Source organism: Nelusetta ayraudi, unplaced genomic scaffold (assembly GCF_046127955.1).
Source record: "Nelusetta ayraudi isolate G7.1 ecotype Tasmania unplaced genomic scaffold, CSIRO-AGI_Nayr_v1 ptg000134l, whole genome shotgun sequence".
NCBI classification, from domain to species: Eukaryota; Metazoa; Chordata; class Actinopteri; order Tetraodontiformes; family Monacanthidae; genus Nelusetta; species Nelusetta ayraudi.
Genome location: NW_027466184.1, coordinates 645,747 through 664,923, shown reverse-complemented (window position 1 = coordinate 664,923; position 19,177 = coordinate 645,747). Strand labels below are relative to the sequence as shown.

Below are 19,177 nucleotides of genomic sequence, written 5' to 3'. Positions count from 1 at the left end.
AATAACTAGTTTCCCATTGTTAAAAATCAAAACAAGGAGTTTTAGGGAAGAACACGTTGACGTAGCTGAGCTCACTTTACCGTCTGCGCCGACCTGCTGTTTTGCAACCGACCCCGACGCCATCAGGATGAGCCTGATCGCCGCATCGTCTGTCACTGTTAACCTGCTGACCCGCTGCATCATAGGTATCAAACCATGGCCTGTGGGCCAAATGTGGCCTGCGGTGTCATTATATTTTGGCCTGTGAGGAAATACAAAATCACTACTACAGTACTGTAGAGCTGGCCAGCTGGTATTATACAGCACATATACCGCTAATACTACAAATCCCAGAATGCTCTACTGGTATTTTGGTGCATCAATCAGGACTGGACATTCACTGAAGGATATTATTGTGACTTCATTAGCTGCAAATAAATGAATAAAAAAGAGGCATGCGATGAGTTTTTTTTTTTATTTGAAATTTGATTTTGCATGTGCAATATTAAGTTATTAATTGTATTAAGCTTTGCTTGTTCCATCTTCAGTTTTGAAGCAAAACTTGTTTGGGTCCATATAAAAAGGTTCACATATCTGGAGGAAGATTTTTTTTTTTCTTTCATAAATATCAATGTTGGTCCGCGACTTTGTCCAGGTTTTACCTTTTGGTCCCACTCGGGGTTCTTCACAGTCTCTCACATAGATACTCTGGCCCACTGTCCGAGGGCCGGGCCACGTCGATGTAGAAGACCTCCCTGCTGGCAGGGGGAGGCGGTGTGCCGAGACCCACTGGACTCCCCGGTCCGGGGTCCGGACTGAGGGTCTGCTGAAGCTGGTTCCAAGGAGGGTACCTCTCCGTTCGGTTGAGAGGGACCTTGAATCTGACCCCGCCTCCTTGAGCGTTGCGGCCGTGGCCGTCGGCCTTTGCCTTGAAGCGCCTCAGCTTGACTGTGTCCTTGGCGTCGCGAGTGCACGGCAGCAGCACGGCCACGTCTTTGCGAAACTTGGAGCTGAGGCCAAAGTAGATGAGGGGGTTGTAGAAGCTGGCTGATTTGGCAAACAGGCGGGTGAAGATGCTGGTGAGGTTGGGCACGTGGAAGCCCCAGGCCGACCACATGGACACCACGGCGTACGGGGACCACGCCAAAATGAAGGCGGTGCAGATGACGATGGACACCTGCAGGGGGTGACACACATAAAAAGAAAAAATAGGTGCTCACTCACCTTACGAGGCCCCCCCGCCTCCCAAGTCTCTTGGTTAGCTTAGCTAACCGGTTTAGCTTCTGTCGTTTGCTAGCATTCGCAGTTAGCATGGTAGCATCAGCTGTGATCACTAGTTCCCTACTCCCTATGTAGGCAGTTCTATGTAGCCAACTGTGAAGTGCATTCATTAGCGAAACGTGGTCGTGCTGCGAGCTAGTGAGTGAGAATTTCTTAACGAACAAGAAAGTCATACAGCAGATGGCACTGAGAAACAGTTATTGCTTCGCTCACTGAACGCCCACGACTTGCCGGCTTGCTTTTGCTGCGCTTTGCAAAGAAAGCCGAGGAAACTGTGAAGCAACCGACCTGTGCTGCCATTAAATGTCAATTTTATGAAGCAACAGTGCTGCTATAAATCTCTCATTATAAATTTGACAGATTTTAAATTAGACAAATAGCATAATATCGAGACACCGAAAGTTTGTGTGTGTGTGTGTGTGTGCGTTTCATTATTGCATCTGAAAATTCACTGCATGACTTGCAAATAAACTAAATTTATATCTGAAAACTTTGTCATGGGTGTTGTTTAGTAAACAATGTTTACACTTCTGGAGCTAAATGGCACCTGTTCATGACTCAACCATGATGGGGTGGGAGGTATGGTATCAGTCAGAAAGCATGCAGTACGCAGTCAGGGCTTCCTCCAAGCACTGAACAAATATTTTGAACAAATCTTTTTAGTGAACTGATTCTAATGATTCAGTTCTTTCAAATGAACTGCATTTGACATCACCATTGTCCACTACTTTTAGCGATGCATTGTGACATACGTTGTGTGGACTATATAGTAAATACTGATGTTTACTCAGGATTCGGGCACCACTACAGAATAGCCCCTATTTTGTGACTACATAGTGAGTTGGGGATGCTATTGGACATAGCCTAAAAGGTCAAAGTGGAGGACAAGCAGCTGGAGGAGGAGGAGGAGGAGGAGTGTACACAGCCAGCAAGAGGCGGTAAGATTTCCGTTACTCTGGCAGTGTGCTAATGTGGCTAATGGCCAAAGACTCACAACGGTGACATCCCTCTCGATCTTCCTCTGGCGGTCGGTGAGGTCGCCCCCTGCTGACAGGGCGTTGCCGCGCTTCACAGTGTTGATGATGGAGACGTAGCAGAAGAGCATGATGAGTACTGGCACGACGAAGCAGCACACCAGGATGGAGATGATGTAGGAGCGGTGCACGGGTGAGTAGCTCGCCTTGGCCCAGTCGATCTCACAGGTGCCATACCCTCGATCTACAGCGGGGGGCAGGGGTGGAGCATCAGCAGATGCAGGGGGCGGCGACAAGTTGATACAGTTAAAGGTCCAGTGTGTAAAATATGGCTTGATTTATCATTTTTATACTAGTGAAAGCTTAATATAATATTAATATACTGCCCTTAAATATATCAATAAAAGCATATGCTCACAGTACAATAAAAGTAATTTGGTTTTCATGCTGTTATACCATATGTATATATATATATATATATATATATATATATATATATGTATATTTGTATACATACAGTATATATATATATATGACAAGTCAGGTCGCCTGATGAACTTTTTTTTGTATTTAGGGTGGACGAGGTATCTAGGTTTGTGTGCGCAGGCCACAGTAGCTCACTGGCAAGCTTGGGAGAGGGAGGATGAATGAAAGAAGGCTGCCATCCCAAATTTAACCAGTTGATGTTGCTGTTTCTTCTCAAAATCTACAAATAATGCACACCTAACCTTTAAGGCTACTCCTAACCTTTGTAGCTTCCCCAGCCAAGCAGTGGTACTCCGGACCAGAAGGCGGCGTTGATCCAAATGAGCAGTAGAGCGACGGAGACGGAGGTGCGGCTGATGTATCGCGCTGAAACACACAAGTCACCTCCGTCAGCACACAGACGCCACCCTCTAGTGCCAAGAGAGGGACGGGCAGGTGGCACTGTGTTTGCCCCTGCTGATGGGTCAGGTTACAGTTGGTCTCACCTTGGTTGGGGTGACATCCTTTGATGTAGCGGGTGACGCTGATCACCGTCAACGTGTTGATGCTGCTCAGACCGAACACCAACGTGAAGAAGCCGTCCACCTGGAGGCCCGGTGAGGAGGAATCACAAGGTCATTAACAAACTAGGGAGATTCGGGGGGGGGACAAGTAAGGTAGGCGAGAAGACATGTGAGGACAGGTGAGAAGACTCTTGACCTGGCAGGTCCAGATGGAGGAGATGAGGTATCCGCTGTCCTGGAAGACATTGAAGATCTCTATGATGCCTCTGGAGTAGCCAAACACGGAGATGCTGGCGTCGGACACGGCCAGGTTAAAGGTCAGGTAGTCGGTGGGCTGCAGCGTTGCCTTCTGCCGGAACAGGATGAAGAGCACAATGCTGTTCCCGAACCAGGACAGCCACCCTGCAGGGGCATGCGGGGCGACAGAGGGGCCGGGTGTCATTCATTCATTCATTCCATTCCAGCAGACAACTGCACCTAGGCTAATTGCTAACAACTAACTTGGAGTCTGGAGTTGAGACTGGGGTCTCTAGAAGGATTGAGACCCAAAGCCCAACCCATCCAAGTGTATGTGCATGTGTGTGTATGTGTGTGTGTGTGTGTGTGTGTGTGTGTGTGTGTGTGTGTGTGTGTGCATGCGTAAGGAAATGGACCCACCCAGCAGCAGCAGGTAAATGCCAATGATGGTCTCTCCCTGGTCGGACAGAGGGGGGTCTCTGCCCCCTCCCAGAATGAAGCTCTGGTTCCTCCAGGTGGCGCTGGTGACGGACATGGCAGATGGGAGTGGAGGCAAGACAGTTGACGGCAGCGAGCTGCCGCCGTCACTGCTGCTAATCTGGGATGGATTTAGACCTGATCCTGATCTTGGATCAGCCCTGGGACTGGCGCCACAGCTCATTCGCTGTCTGCTGTGTGACATCATCCACATGGAGAGCAGCCCAGCTCTGCCCTCCTCTTCTGTATTGGGCCTTCAATGATGTCAATAAAATTTGGGGGAAAGACAATCAAATTCTCCCTATTGGCTCTCAGCAGAATGACACCTTAGACAGGGACAGGAAGTGAAATCACAGGCCGCAGTTCGACCACAAGGTGAGAGGAGACACATTATTAACTTCTTTTGACAATAACTAAAGTGACGTGCTTATTTTTTTAAATCCCCTTGAATCTTTCGATAGCAACCTGCCTAAATCATATACTTAATAATATTCCTATCCCTTCTTATGTATAGTACTTGTACTAGTGTTGTAGTCAAGACCGTACCAACCGAGACCAAGACATCAAGACTAGAGAGCATCGAGATCGAGACAAGACCAAGACATTTGGGGTTCGAGACCAAGACAAGACCAAGACTTTATACACCAAAGAAAAATGACAACAAAACAGAAAAATATGACCAGATATTATCTGTCATTGTGGTGTTGGCTGAGTCCTAACAAAAATCCAGGGACCGAGTAAAAATGCCTACGGGTCCGAGACGAGACCGAGGTCCTTAAAAAGTGTCCTCGAGACCAAGACCAATCTCGAGTACTACAACACAAACTTGTACCATCGTGACCTCACGATAACCCCGCCCATCTTTACATAGGGCCGTTCTGCCCGGACTGAGGGACATCCATTCATCCATTATCAGGTAAGATGAATCCGGCTGAAATTTTCCAACTTTTCCGCCAGAGCATCGTCCAGTAGAAGGAGGAGATCGAGAGACAGCGCCGACTGCTGGATGTGGTCTGTAAATCACACATCAAGTTGCAGCGTATCGGTACACACTGTTCTCGCAAACACGGTCTGGCGGTTGCTTTGTTCTGCATTGCTGCCACTCAGTATCACGTTATCTCGCGAAACAACAAAGAGACAAAGTGCTTTTTGTGCAACTTATTTTGGTGGAGGCAGTTTCACCAGAAAGATGATTCATTGTGGCTGTTTCTGTTTCAGTGTGTTTCAAAGCTGACAATATGTTCTTACGTGCAAAATTCACGCGATACATCTATATTGTTAAATTGTGTCCTTTTTTGGTCTGGCAGGAACTGTCAATGTTTGTTGCAAAAAAGACACAAAAAGACTAGTTTCCAATACAGGAGGAAGACCTACGTTCATATTGTTACAAACTAAAAAAAAAAAAAGTTAGCCCAAATTGCGAGTAAAAAAACAAAAAAATAAACAAGTCGCCTCTGATGACCTTTATTTCTGTTTTTGTGTAAATGGTTTTCTCTGTTAAAAGGTGGGAGGACATGAAGTTGTGGCCTTGGTTGCAATTTATTAGCCAACTGTGGCCGATTTACCTGTGGCTGGGTGAGTGCACATGTGTTGGGGCTGACAGTACACCCACGCTCCAGTTTTCCCTCACCTCTGGTACCACCCACACGCCCAACAACTCAGCACCTTGAGTGATGTCAAAAGCAGTTCTTTTGAGTGGACTGAATCACTAAAAGCAGTTCTGCTTCGTCTTCCTTCTGGTCCAATAATAGCGGCTACTGTAGGCTATTGAATGTGCATTTCCACTGTCAAATTAACAAATAAAAAGGGTGTGCACGTCGTATATGTTGGGTGGTTCAGTATTTTTTTTCCTATTAAACTATTTTTAAATCAAGTGCAAAACAACAAAAAGAAACAATTGAAACAAATTAAGAAAATATCAAAGAGGAGCAAAAGAGATTAAAACCTATATCTTAAAAAAAGAGTGTGTGTGTGTGTGTGTGTGTGTGTGTGTGTGTGTGTGTGTGTGTGTGTGTGTTCTCCTTTCAACGAAGAGCCACCTCTCGTTTTTTGCAATTAAATATTTGTCTATTTTATCATGGGGTACATATAGTAGCGCACAATGAAATGTTGTTACGTAAAATAAACAGTTGGTGGCAGCACTGGTCAGCAGCGTCACTGAATTCTTTTCAAAGCGCACCAAAAACTTGGCTGGTAATCCAAATGAATGGAGAAAGTAGTACAGCGACGATGGGGGAAAAAAACAACAAACAGTTGTGGGTGACCGCACTGCGAGAACGCACGGCGACAGAATTGTACAGTCGAATCGTTCTCAGAGGATCACAGCACTGTCGTGCCAACGTCGCAGGCTCGCCGCGCATGCGCAGACCGGATCACGCTGCAGTTCCACTCCCGACCTGCACGCTCGCTGTTGAGCAAGACTCAACTGAGAAAACAACGAATCAGTTGAGGAAGTGATCCCGTTCAGTTCGTTCGCTGAAAAAAATAAAATAAAAATAAAATATCTGTCTTTCGAACGAGTCGTTCGAATACATCACCGCTTTCTATACGTTCCATTGGTGGTTCGGAGCCTAACTACTGCGCGACAGCCGTTCGGAGGCTACCGAGGAAGATGAATCCGGCTGAGACCTTCAGACTTTCAGTCACTGAGCGACTCGAAGCCGCTGCGGAGGAAATTTTCTTGCTTTTCCGCCGGAGCGTCGCCCAGTATGAGGAGGAGATCGAGAGACAGCGCCGGCAGCTGGATGTGGTCTGGAGACCTCACATCAAGTTGCACCGGATAGGTACACGCACAACACATCACAGTACTGCACTGCACTGCACAGCACAGCACAGCACAGCACAGCACAGCACAACACTGCACAGCACAGCACAAAGCATCTCGTGGCTACTTGGACGGATGATGTTAGACAGTGGCCTTCAGCAGAGGCGTTGCTAAGGTCTCTTGGGACTTCAAGCAAGAAATCCCTGGGGGCCCCGCCCCACCGGTGCACGCCAAAGAAAAGAAAAGAAAAATAAATCGGTTTTTGCACACATACAGTACATGCTCAATTTCCGGGACATTTGAAATCAATACTGAAAAAAAAAACACATAGGTCCCCGAAAGCCCAGGCTTATTAATAATCGTTGTTGAAAATAACAACGTGAGTTTTAGCAGTTGAATAAAGGGTGAGTTACATGTTATTGACAGATTAGTAAGTGTGCATCCTGCATCGAACAGAAAACCAACTCCATCACTAGGATCCAGGCGCCAGGATCTCCTGCCATGAATCTTGGGAGCACTTGAGAGCAACAAAGATATATAAAATATCAAATTTTCTTTATTCTAAAGTGCACTGCAAAACCAGAGCTGATGATTTGCAATCAGTAAAAACACTGTTCGTGAACGCAAGCTCTGAGTCATAGTCGAAGACATTAAACTTCCATTCATTTCTCTGTTGATCCTCAAACTGAAATCTCCTCCCTTTTACTTTGTGTCCCTGCAGAGTTTGAACAGCAACATGTGTATGAAGGGGAGGAGCAGCAGCAGGATGTGAAGAAGGAGGAGCAGGACGAGGAGGTGGAGGAGGAAAAGTTGGAGGAGGAGGAGGAGGAGGAGCACGGGGAGGTTCTCAGTGAACATCAGCTCTGGGACCAGGGGAAGAACCCTGAGGTGAAACCAGAACCTCCACTGATGGAGGAGGAGGACCTGCAGGAAGTGAAGCAGGAGTCTGATGACGTCCCAGTGAGCTGCGGTCATGAGGGAAGTAAAGATGAGTCTGTGTTGTGGGATCCTGATGGAAGAGTGGACACGCTGCCTGAACGTGCTCCTGCAGCTGAAGGCCACCAGCACCAGCCACCCACTGGCTTGGAAGCCAACACAGGCGAACCGTCCCAGCTGATCCCCAAGCAGCTGACACACAGAGACCCAGGCCTCACGGCCCAAGAGAAGCCCCACGTCTGCACAGTGTGTAGCAAAGCTTTCTCCAGCGAGAAGGTTCTGACCACCCACATGAGGAAGATCCACGGTCTCTCGCCATGTTCCTACGCAGACTGCGGGGAAGTCTTCGTGAACAGGTCGACTTTGAAAGCGCATATGACAGTCCACACCGGAGGGAAACCGCATCAGTGTAACGTCTGCGGGAAACAGTTCCGGAGGACGGACCACCTGAAGGAACACGTCAGGAGTCACAGTCTAGAGAAGCCGTACAGCTGCCAGGTCTGCGGGAAACATTTTGCCCGCAAGTTTTACTTGAACATCCACATGAGGATCCACACGGGGGAGAAACTGCACCAGTGTAACATCTGCGGAAAAGAGTTTACGAGGTTGCCGCACCTCTACATCCATGTCAGGGGTCACACGGGAGAGAAGCCGTACAGCTGCAACTTCTGCGAGAAAGGTTTCACCTCCAAGGCCGCGGTGAACATCCACATGAGGATCCACACGGGGGAGAAACCGCACCAGTGTAACACCTGTGGAAAACAGTTCCGGCGGTCGGCCCAGCTGAACGTCCATTCCATGAGCCACACTGGAAACAAGCCGCACAGCTGCAACTTCTGCGAAAAAAGTTTTACCTCCAAGGCTGCGCTGGGCAGACACATGAGGATCCACACGGGGGAGAAGCCGTATCAGTGCAGCACCTGCGGGAAAAGTTACACCCGCAAGTTTGAGTTGGCCGTGCACATGAGGATCCACACGGGGGAGAAACCGCATCAGTGCACCACCTGCGGAGAAATGTTCAGACTGTCGGCCCAACTGAGGGACCATGTCAGGAGTCACACTGGGGAGAAGCCGTACTGCTGCAAGGCCTGCGGGAAAGGTTTTGCCACCAAGACGGCGTTGAACATCCACATGAGGATCCACACGGGGGAGAAACCGTATGTGTGTAAGATATGTGGGCAGAGCTTCAGTCAGTCCAACACACTGGCCAGGCATAACAGATTTGTCCACTCTGATCAAGCCCAGTCAGAACAGTCAGAACAGTCAGCCAAGTCAGCTCAGTCAGCCGAGTCTGAACAGTCAGCTCAGTCAACTCAGTCAGAACAATCAGACCAGTCAGCTGGAGCTCAACCTGAGGAGAAGAAGCTCTCTGAACCTTCAGGTGACCAATGACATGTTCATGAGTCTAAGGACAAAACAAACACTCTGTGGTGTTGGTGACAATCTAAACTCAAAAAAAAGAAGAAGAAAAGAAGGTCCATTCAATCTTGCCTTTCATCTGTTCCATTTATTGAAAATCTTAGATAGTGTAGCTAACAGAAAACAGCTTTTCCGTATTGATTGGTGGTGGAATTAATTCCAAAATAAAGCGAGAAAAAAACTCAAATTCTCCAAAAATGATATTTCATATGCTTTCACCTTATTGGCCATGCACTTTCGCTGTTAAGAAAAAAAAACCCAAACACTTCTCCCTATGTGCTTCATTTTCTTCAAATAGCTAACAATAGTACAGTGTCACTGTACTTGTACCCACCTCACCTGTGTAGACAAGAATGCTGTTTCCATCGAGGAGCCAATAGCACTAATGTACCCAACATTTGGTCGCATGCTGCACCCATTCCAGTGTTCCGTCCAGCTCAGAAGTGAATGTTTCAGCATGACGACTTTGTCTCTTGTTGCAACACATCCAGAGAACAAGAAACACAAGAATTTAGGGGAAGTTTAGTAGGAGTTTTCTTATTATGTCTTACTGACAACAAGCAACAAAGAAATTTACATTTGTTTATGGGCCTCTGATGCTGAAACTAATCTAAATTTATTGACAACAATTGGGATCGAGTACAGTTTTAAGGTAGTTGTTTTTTGACTGATGGCTTTCGGGTGTCCTCCGCATTCCGCGGTGCAAAGTTTCATAGGCATTCATTTCAGTTCCCATCATGCCTCTGCAACCCCCGTGATTCATCAGGACGCATCGGCAGCCAATCAGAACAAACCGAAACACAACACAGCACGATCGGAGCGGGACTGCGGGACATCCGTTCGACGGCTATCTGGCAAGACGAATCCGCCTGAGACCTTCAGACTTTCAGCCACTGAGCGACCAGTGGCGGAGCCACCTTTTTAAAGTTGGGGTGGCCATGTGGTGTCAAAGGTCAGTGTGTGTGTGAGTGGGTGGTGGGGGGTATTTACACACCACAAATCCCGCTGACCACAGGGAGAATCTGAAGTTACTGAATAAGGCGGCAAAGTGTGGAGGTCCATTACTGAGGTCACTTAGCTCGGTCTTCAACATCAAACTACCACCCCGGGCGAATTAGATTTGAGGGGTGGCACTCGGAGTGTCCGATCAGATTTTCAGGGGTAGCCAGTGCCATCCCGGACACACCTCTGGCTCCGCCTCTGTGAGCCACTTCGAAGCCGCCGCCGAGGAAACTGTTTCCTGCTTTTCCGTCGACCAGTACGAGGAGGAGATCGAGAGACGGCGCCGACTGCTGACTGTGGTCTGGAGACCTCACAGACCACTGTGGTCACAGGCCATCACAGTTCCACCAAATAGGTAAACACACACACATACACACACGCACGCACGGGCACGTGAGAGAGTATACTACTGTCTTTATGACAAAAATTGATTGATGGTTTTTCTCGGGTATGGGAGGGGTTGGTGTGATGATGTGTGATTGTTGCATAACGTTTGATGATTATGGGACAGGTGGTTGAAGCGTGTGTTATGGTGGTGAATGAAGGTGTGTTGTGGTGTGTTGTGGTGGTGAATGAAGGTGTGTTATGGTGGTGAATGAAGGTGTGTTGTGGTGTGTTGTGGTGGTGAATGAAGGTGTGTTATGGTGGTGAATGAAGGTGTGTTGTGGTGTGTTGTGGTGGTGAACGAAGGTGTGTTATGGTGGTGAATGAAGGTGTGTTGTGGTGGTGAATGTGGTTGAAACGTGTGTTATGGTGGCGAATGAAGGTGTGTTGTGGTGGTGGTTGAAAGGTGTGTTATGGTGGTGGTTGAAAGGTGTGTTATGGTGGTGGTTGAAAGGTGTGTTACGGTGGTGAATGGACGGTGAAGGCAAAGGTTGAGGCCTCAGTGATTTATGCAAAACAACTGACTGTTGGGAAGGAATGTTTCAAGGTTGGCTTTAAAGGTTAGCTTGGTGTCCATCCATCCATCCGTCCACGGTCAATTTGCCGACGTTCACATCCTGATGAGGTTTTCCCCTTAAGAAAGAAAGACAAAGAATCCTTATACCCTGTGCTGTAAATTAAACAGGGAGAGTAGAGAATTCAGAACACGCAAAACTCAGTCGTTTTATGACGGTGGGGCAGTGCAGCTGGTCGAGCTGTTTGGGAGAGGAATTTGATCTGTTTGGAAAAAGAAGATAAAAGAATGAATATGGTGAAGTCGCCTGTTGGGAGGCGCGGTACGTTCATTTTCCTCCGGACGTTTTTATTTTCGATTTGAAGAAGCGGGAAAAAATATAACAACGTTTTTTTTAGAGGTGAACACCGTGGCTAAAATCCGAAATCTTTTGGGAGGTCTCATCAAGAGATAGTTTGATGATATGATCAACGCCCGTAAAATGTTTTTGGTGCTTCCCCGACGTCCCGCCGCCGCTGCCGCCGCCACCGAAAAAGAAAAAAAGATCTTGCTAATATTTATTGACAGAATCATCAGACAGACGGCCGAGGAGGATTTGGACGAGAAAATGAGAGCCGTGTTAGACAACAAGAATTTGACTTCCTATGAAAAAAATAAAAAAGTACGACGCTCTGCTTCGTCGCTATCTGACTCTGATCAAACAAGATGAACTGGACGAGCGGCTTCATCCGATCCGTCACATCCTCCTTCTCTTCCTATTCCTTCCCACGCGCTCAAACCAAATCAACGACAGTTGAATCTTTCATTCTTTCTGCGTCATTGCTCTTGAAATTGATGACATTCCCTAAACTTCTGACTTTTTGTCCCTGCAGAGTTTCATCAGCAGCATTGGTGTAAAGATGAGGAACAACAGCGGCAGCAGCACCAGCAACAGGTGGAGGAGGAGGAAGATGAGGAGGTTCTCGGTAAGCAGCAGCCATGGGATCAAGGAGGAACCCTGAGGTGAAACCAGAACCTCCAGTGATGGAGGAGCAGCAGCGGGGAGTGAAGCAGGAGTCTGATGAGGGAAGACGAGCTTGTGTTGTGGGATCCTGATGGAAGAGTGGACACGCTGCCTGAACGTGCTCCTGCTGAAGGTCACCAGCACCAGCCAGCCACTGGACCTTGGAGGGTGGTTTTGTTTTATTCACAAATGCAGACATACATACTGTACACACATAAAGAAACAACAGCAAGTAAAGAAAAAGTAACAACAACAAAATAAGAACACAATATTATAAACACAATTGCCAAGGTTTACTTATACAGGTGAACATTAAAGCTTTCAAATATACGGTTTGTGTTCATTGCTTTCTTATTTTCACAGTCTGAAAACATTTGGTTTGGAATCTGTTTTTTCTTGTCAATATGAAATTTTCCAAGCATCACTATTAGTTGTACAAAGAAAAGTATATCATCTTCCCAATTTGTTTTCAAAAGTATCTTTATCTTATGAAAATAATTTTTCTGTTACTGCCCTTAAATAATGCTGCACATCAGTGATATCAGTGATAATATAATAATAATCTTGATGTGTGGAGGAGCTTTATTTTGAAATACTACATCAGATTTTCCTGAAATTCAGGGGGTTCTGCAGTACCTCACTGAAGTGGAATGGTGGACTGACTATTAGGAATTCTCCCAAATTTTTAATCTGAAGTCAATAATATGAATCAGAAGAATCTTAATTTATCGAGGAGCTTTATTTTGAAATGCTACATCAGATTTTCCTGAAATTCAGTGAGGGCCTTCCTGGGTTGATGCACTACCACCTGAAGTAGAATGACGGACTGACAATCAGGAATTTCTCCAAAACTTAAATCTGAAATCAAGAATATTTAACAGATAAATATTGTGTTTTTTGGGGGGAGCTTTATTTTGAAATGCTATGTCAGAATTTTCTGAAATTGAGTGGGGGGCTACCTCTGTAGGTGTACTACCAGGCAGACATGGAAGAATGGACTGACAATGAAGAATTTCCCAAAAATATTAATCTGAAACCAAGTACAGAGAAAAGCACAGGGTTACACCACCTAGCCAATCAGCGATCTGCGTGAGCCCCAGGTGGTCAGCTCGGTTGTCTGACTTCCTTTCGTGACTTCCTGGTTCAGAACGTGCGTGCTGCCGCCTCGTGAGGGCTCAGTATTACTCACTCTTAAACTGTTTTAAGGCAGTTGATACTCGTGTTTAACTGTTAATGTGGTTGTAAAGTGGCTGATATTCATGTAAATCGTCACAGAGAGCCATGGAAAAGGCGCTAATGGTGCTAATTCCTCGGAACTGTGGTTCGTGATGCTAGCGAGCTACTAGTTTGGGCATAGCCACTTATCTGCTATGGTTGCTTGGGTTTCATTTGCAATTTATTGAAATTCATATTTGTTCATTGTTGATGTGTTGTTTACAAAGGAGGATGTTGTTTTCCTTAACTGTGTTTACTATATGTTGAGAGAAAAAAAAAATATATTGGTGAGATCATTTGATTGCGGTAATGAAAGAGGTTAATTCAGGACAGAGCCCGGGCGATAGACCAGCTCTGAAGCAGAGCAGGTCATCGCAAGGCGAAGACCCGATTGAAATTGCTTTGTTTCTTCACTATTATGATTATAATTCTGGCGCCGTTTTCCAGCCAAATTTGACCCCTTGAACATGCGCGAAAAGTCACCAAATTTTGCACACAGGTCAGAACCCGCGTAAAATTTAATCTATTGAAGAAACTATAAATCGCTCAATAGCGCCTCCTACATAGACCTAAGACCTCTAGGAAAGTCATAGATACATGGGACAAAGATCCATGTGTTCCTTGAATTAATACCTAATTTTTATAAATGATAACCTATTACCTCAAACAAACCAGAAGTGAGATATTTTCACTTGTTTGAAAAGATTTCAAGACACAAGGATCAGGAACCGTAGGTGCGACAGACTAGAAATCGGAGTATGACGTAGACCAGACCTTGATGACTAAAATTGATCAAAAACTTTGTAATATAAGCTTTTGTTTTCATTTTACGGCCCTTCAAAGTAAAGGTATTTTTCAAAAAAAAAAAAGGTTTGAACCCAATTTTCACCCCTTTCCCATATTCCACAAATCACCAAATTTTGCATGTCGGTCAGACTGATTTCAAATCCGCTCAATAGCACCCCCTAAACATGCTTCTATTTGCATCAAATTTTAATCACTTGTCGAGGTTGTGAAAATCTTCCTGTGATGACAAAATCAAGGCTTCAGCTTCCCCAGAGCCCCACCTAAAGGCCGATACGTCAGTAAAACACTGAAATGGCCGTAGCACGCCCTAGGAATTGTAGTGCCACATCTGGACCTAATGTTTTTCACCAGGACAATTGGAATTTATTGCAGCATGGCCTTCCGGTGAACCACGTTTGGAGGAACTAAAGGTGGCACCTGATTGGCTGTGATGTTACTCTCTGCGACTATTTCTACTTAAAATCTTAAAGGCGTAAAACACCCGCTCTCGGAAAAACACTTTCACCCACAAATCACAGTTGGGTGTCCACTCCGAAGCGCTCTCAGATTGTAGGGGAGGAAATATCTAGACACAAATAATAATATCTCCCTAATACGTATTCCGTCGTTCCGGAGTTAAGATGAGGATTTCAAAGTAAAGTACACAATAATTAATTTAATCTGACTCCATTTGATAATAATAACTTTACTTTTATATCTTGATTGAGAGAAAGACTTGATTAACAATTCATAATATAGACTCAATAATAATTAAATTCTCGTGATCTGACATTAGTCTTCAGTTCAGGGATGGCTTATATACATTAACAAAACTATTCAGTTTGTTCATTAAACATGGAAGAATAGCGTTGATGTCTGGGTTGAAGTATTCAGAGGTTATTGAACATGATACCCAATCTTATCTGTCCAACTCAGAGGTTAAGGGTTTGAATAATGTCCAGTGAAACTTACCATATAACTAAGGTCTTTGGGATTCTGATTAATCCCTATCTTAGTTCAGTGATGGCAGATATAGACAAAGCATTCAGTGACCTTCTTAACATAAAAGAACAGCCCACACATCTAGGTTGAGATATTATACTCAATCGTTTCTATTATTCACAACAAGTTGATTGGGAACTGAGACTACCGCGCATGCTCTTTAGAACATATATATATACATACATATATATACATACATATATATATATATATATGTACATATATATATTTATATATATATATATATATATATATATATATGTATATATATGTATATGTATATATATGTATATATATGTATATATATATATATATATATATATATATATATATATATATATGTGTATATATATATATATATATATATATATATATATATATATATATATATATATATATATATATATATGTTCTAAAGAGCATGCGCGGTAGTCTCAGTTCCCATCATGCCTCTGCAAATCCCAAATTCAGCAGCCAATCAGAACGAACCGAGATGGAACGCTTCACGACCGGAGCCGCACTGCTGGACATTCAGCGGCTGTCGGGGAAGATGAATACGGCGGAGACCTTCAGACTTTCAGTCATTGAGCGACTCGAAGCCGCTGCGGAGGAAATTTTCCTGCTTTTCCACCGGAGCGTCGCTCAGTATGAGGAGGAGATCGAGAGACAGCGGCGACTGCTGGATGTGGTCTGGAAACCTCACGTCAAGTTGCACCGAATAGGTACGCACACACACACACACACACACACACACACACACACACACACACACACACACACACATGGCCACGTTGGGGCTTTGTGTTTGACTGCGTCACAAGAACACGGTTGGTTGTAATGAGTGAATTCAGCTGGTTGGTGGAGCTGCTGACCAAAGCGGCTTCTGTTCTGGATTTGTTTTTGTTTTTTTCCCTTTTATGAAAACAGTTTTATTTGTCACGTGGAAATGCTTGTGTGGTGTGAAGAGCAGTTTCTTCACCAAACTATGAAGTCCAGTTTTTCCCTCTTCAAAAATGTTTGCATTTCGACGAAACCACTGAGAATACTGCAGTACTTATGCCAGTATTTAGGTGGTGCTATACGTTTAACAAACTCAAAGCGCCATATTGCAAAAATAATAAACTATGAACTTTTGGTAAACTCAGTTCATGGCCCGAGACCATTGGTGTATTAACAGAACTGGACATTTGCAATAAGGCGGTGCGGCGATTCTTTTTCCAATGGCCACTCACTGTACTGCAGCCAAAGTCTCAAACGGCCCCCAAAAAACTTTTTTACCCATAGACTGCAACATAAAAATAATGACAAAAGTAATTATGACGCCTATGAAATGTCGCACAGGACCTAAAACGCAGTTCATAACAAATATTTCCATTGCAGATTATCGCCAGCATGACGTCATGGCTCCACAATGTGCTGTGTCTGAAGGCGCTGGTCAAAGGTCGCTGACATTTAGGTTCACATTTAGGCATAATATCACAGTCAGCCTATCCAGAAGAAAAAACATAAATAATAAGGTATTTTTCAAAAAAAATATTTGAACCCCATTTCTAAAACTCACCAAATTTTGCATGCAGGTCAGACCTACCCCAAAGTTTGATTTCTTGAAAAAAAAAAAATCACATCCACTCAATAGCACCCCCTAGAGAAAATGGGGACTCTCTACCCCATTTTCACCCCCTTAACATGCTTTTATTCGCACCAAATTGTGATCACTTGTCCAGGTTGCGAAAATCTTCCCGTGATTACAAAATCAGGGCAAGAGCTCCTCCAGAGCTCCACCTACAGGCCGAGACGTGAAAATAACACTAAAATGGCTGTAGCGCCCACTAGGAATGTCGCATCGACGTGCAACAAAAACCCACGTGTTTGTGTCATCAAGGCCTAAAATTTACATTTGACAGCCTCATCCCCCCAAAAAAAACTGAAGGTGAAAAATCTGCATCATTTGCATACGCAGGCTTATGATTATTTAGACTTCTTCCAGAGTCGGCAGATGTCAGGGGGCGTCGTCGGCAGAGGTCAGGGGTTATCGGCGGTCGGCGGCGGCCACGTAGGCTCAGTCCCGCAAACCCTGCTTGCAGGTTTAATTGGTTGTTGTGTTTGTTTGTTTTATAAATATATAATTCATTGTAGTTGATTGCACAAGATTGCTTCGATTTACATTGTAAACGAAAATAAAATTCAATTCAAAATTCAATTTAAAAAAACAGACACAGACTTAGTTATATAAAAACTGGTTTATTGCGAAGAAGTCAGAAGTCAGACAGGCACCATGGAAGCCTGGGGATGTCTCTGGGCCAGATGTGAGCAACTCCAATGATCCTTTGTTCACATCACCTCTTATACCCCTAGCAACCAGGGAGGAAGATACTAGAAGTGGGGAAGAATGTATACATTCCATAGCTTCACCCCCAATGGCCATCTGGTTATAATTTGATGGCAGTGGTCAATAACAAGACCATATATGGAAACTGAGACACCCTTAGGGAAGGAATGCAGCGGGTTCACTGCTGAGGTCACATCAGGCCATATACATAAGCTCAAATGAGTACATATACATAAGTTCAGATACTACACGAGTCTCATAAATTTCATACAATCTCTTCCATTTGACTTTGTGTCTCTGCAGAGCTTCAACAGCAACATGTGTGTAAAGAGGAGGACCAGCAGCAGCAGCAGCAGCAGCAGCAGGAGGACGGACAGTTAGAGGAGGTGGAAGAGAAGGAACAGGATGAACAGTTAAAGGAGGAGGAGGAACAGGAGGAGCAGGAGCAGGAGCAGGTTCTCGGTGAGCAGCAGCTGTTGGACCAGGAGAGGAACCCTAAGGAGAAACCAGAACCTCCAGTGATGGATGAGCAGCTGCAGGAAGTAAAGCAGGAGTCTGATGACGTCCCAGTGAGCTGCAGTCATGAGGGAACTAAAGACGAGCCTGTGTTGTGGAATCCTGATGTAACTGCAGTTGGGGGTCACCAGCACCAGCCACCCACTGGACTTGCAGACCAGGCCACTGGCTTGAGGGGTCTCCACCTGGGAGCCAACACAGGTGAACTGTCCCAGCAGATCCCCAAACAGATGGCACACAGAGCCCCAGGCCCCACGGCCCAAGAGAAGCCCCACGTCTGCACAGTGTGTAGCAAAGCTTTCTCATACAAGAAGAATCTGGCCAACCACATGATGAAGAGCCACTGTCCCTTGTCGTGTTCGTACGCAGACTGTGGGAAAGTCTTTTTATCTAAGTACCTTTTGAAAAGACACATTACAATCCACAGAGCAGAGACACTGCATCAGTGTAACATCTGTGGAAAACAGTTCACACAGGCATGCAAACTGAAAGACCATATCAAACGACACAATGGAGAGAAGCCGTACAGCTGCATCCCGTGTGGAAAACGTTTTACCACCAAGAGTGAATGGAACGTCCACACGAGGGTCCACACAGGAGAGAAACCGCATCAATGTATCACCTGCGGAACACGGTTCCGCAGGTCTGCCCACCTTCACGTCCATGTCAGGGGTCACACTGGAGAGAAGCCGTACAGCTGCAACGTCTGCGAAAAGGCTTTTACCACCAAGGCTGCGTTGAACAGCCACACGAGGATCCACACAGGGGAGAAACCTTATCGGTGTAACACCTGTGGAAAACAGTTCACGCAGTCCAAGTCCCTGAAATACCATGTCAGACGTCACACAGGAGAGAAGCCATACAGCTGCAAGGCCTGTGGAAAATGTTTTGCTACCAACACTCAATGGAGGGTCCACATGAGGGTCCACACGGGGGAGAAACCATATCTGTGCAAGATATGTGGGAGGAGTTTCAGACAGTCTTCCAGTCTGGCCGGTCATAACAGAAGAATTCACTCTGACCAAGCCCAGCCAGCCCATCTTGCTGGAGCTCAACCTGAGGAGAAGAAGCTCTCTGAACTTTCTGGTGGCCAATGACATGTTCATGAGTCTCACGACAGAACAAACACTCTGTGGTTTTGGTGACAATCTAAACCAGGGGTGTACAAACTATGGCCCGCGGGCCAACTGCGGCCCACAGTCCATTTTTAATTGGCCCGCAAGACATTTTATAAATAGAATAGAATATGGCCCGCACTTCAACTTTTGCCTGAGTGTATTGCACTTCTTAATTTTAACACCAGGGGGAGCTGCTCCCACTGAGTGCAATGCCGTTCCCACTTTAAGTGAGTAAAAGATATATTCCACAGT

The 19,177-nt window shown here is 45.4% G+C and overlaps 3 protein-coding genes and 1 long non-coding RNA gene across 4 annotated transcripts; 3 read left to right on the top strand and 1 right to left on the bottom strand.

The window, feature by feature from the left end:
- Positions 1-664: 664 nt before the first annotated feature.
- Positions 665-4,651, bottom strand: LOC142904885 (visual pigment-like receptor peropsin). The gene is made up of 6 exons (XM_076051260.1): positions 3,881-4,651; positions 3,420-3,625; positions 3,206-3,305; positions 2,982-3,086; positions 2,255-2,478; positions 665-1,156 (listed from the first exon to the last, which is right to left on the bottom strand). The coding sequence occupies exons 1-6, from the start codon at positions 4,149-4,151 to the stop codon at positions 665-667; spliced, it is 1,398 nt and encodes a 465-aa protein (XP_075907375.1). The 5' UTR covers positions 4,152-4,651.
- A 1,609-nt stretch (positions 4,652-6,260) lies between these two features.
- On the top strand, positions 6,261-9,257 carry LOC142904884 (uncharacterized). The gene is made up of 2 exons (XM_076051259.1): positions 6,261-6,720; positions 7,423-9,257. The coding sequence occupies exons 1-2, from the start codon at positions 6,549-6,551 to the stop codon at positions 9,027-9,029; spliced, it is 1,779 nt and encodes a 592-aa protein (XP_075907374.1). The 5' UTR covers positions 6,261-6,548; the 3' UTR covers positions 9,030-9,257.
- A 1,218-nt stretch (positions 9,258-10,475) lies between these two features.
- LOC142904888 (uncharacterized) lies at positions 10,476-10,785 on the top strand. The gene is made up of 3 exons (XR_012929474.1): positions 10,476-10,603; positions 10,637-10,659; positions 10,693-10,785. It is a non-coding gene; the product is annotated as an uncharacterized LOC142904888 (long non-coding RNA).
- Positions 10,786-15,512: 4,727 nt separating this feature from the next.
- Positions 15,513-18,904, top strand: LOC142904871 (uncharacterized). The gene is made up of 3 exons (XM_076051228.1): positions 15,513-15,684; positions 17,595-17,629; positions 17,777-18,904. Exons 1-3 carry the CDS (start codon positions 15,513-15,515, stop codon positions 18,902-18,904), a joined length of 1,335 nt encoding a protein of 444 aa, XP_075907343.1.
- The last annotated feature ends 273 nt before the right edge of the window (positions 18,905-19,177 follow it).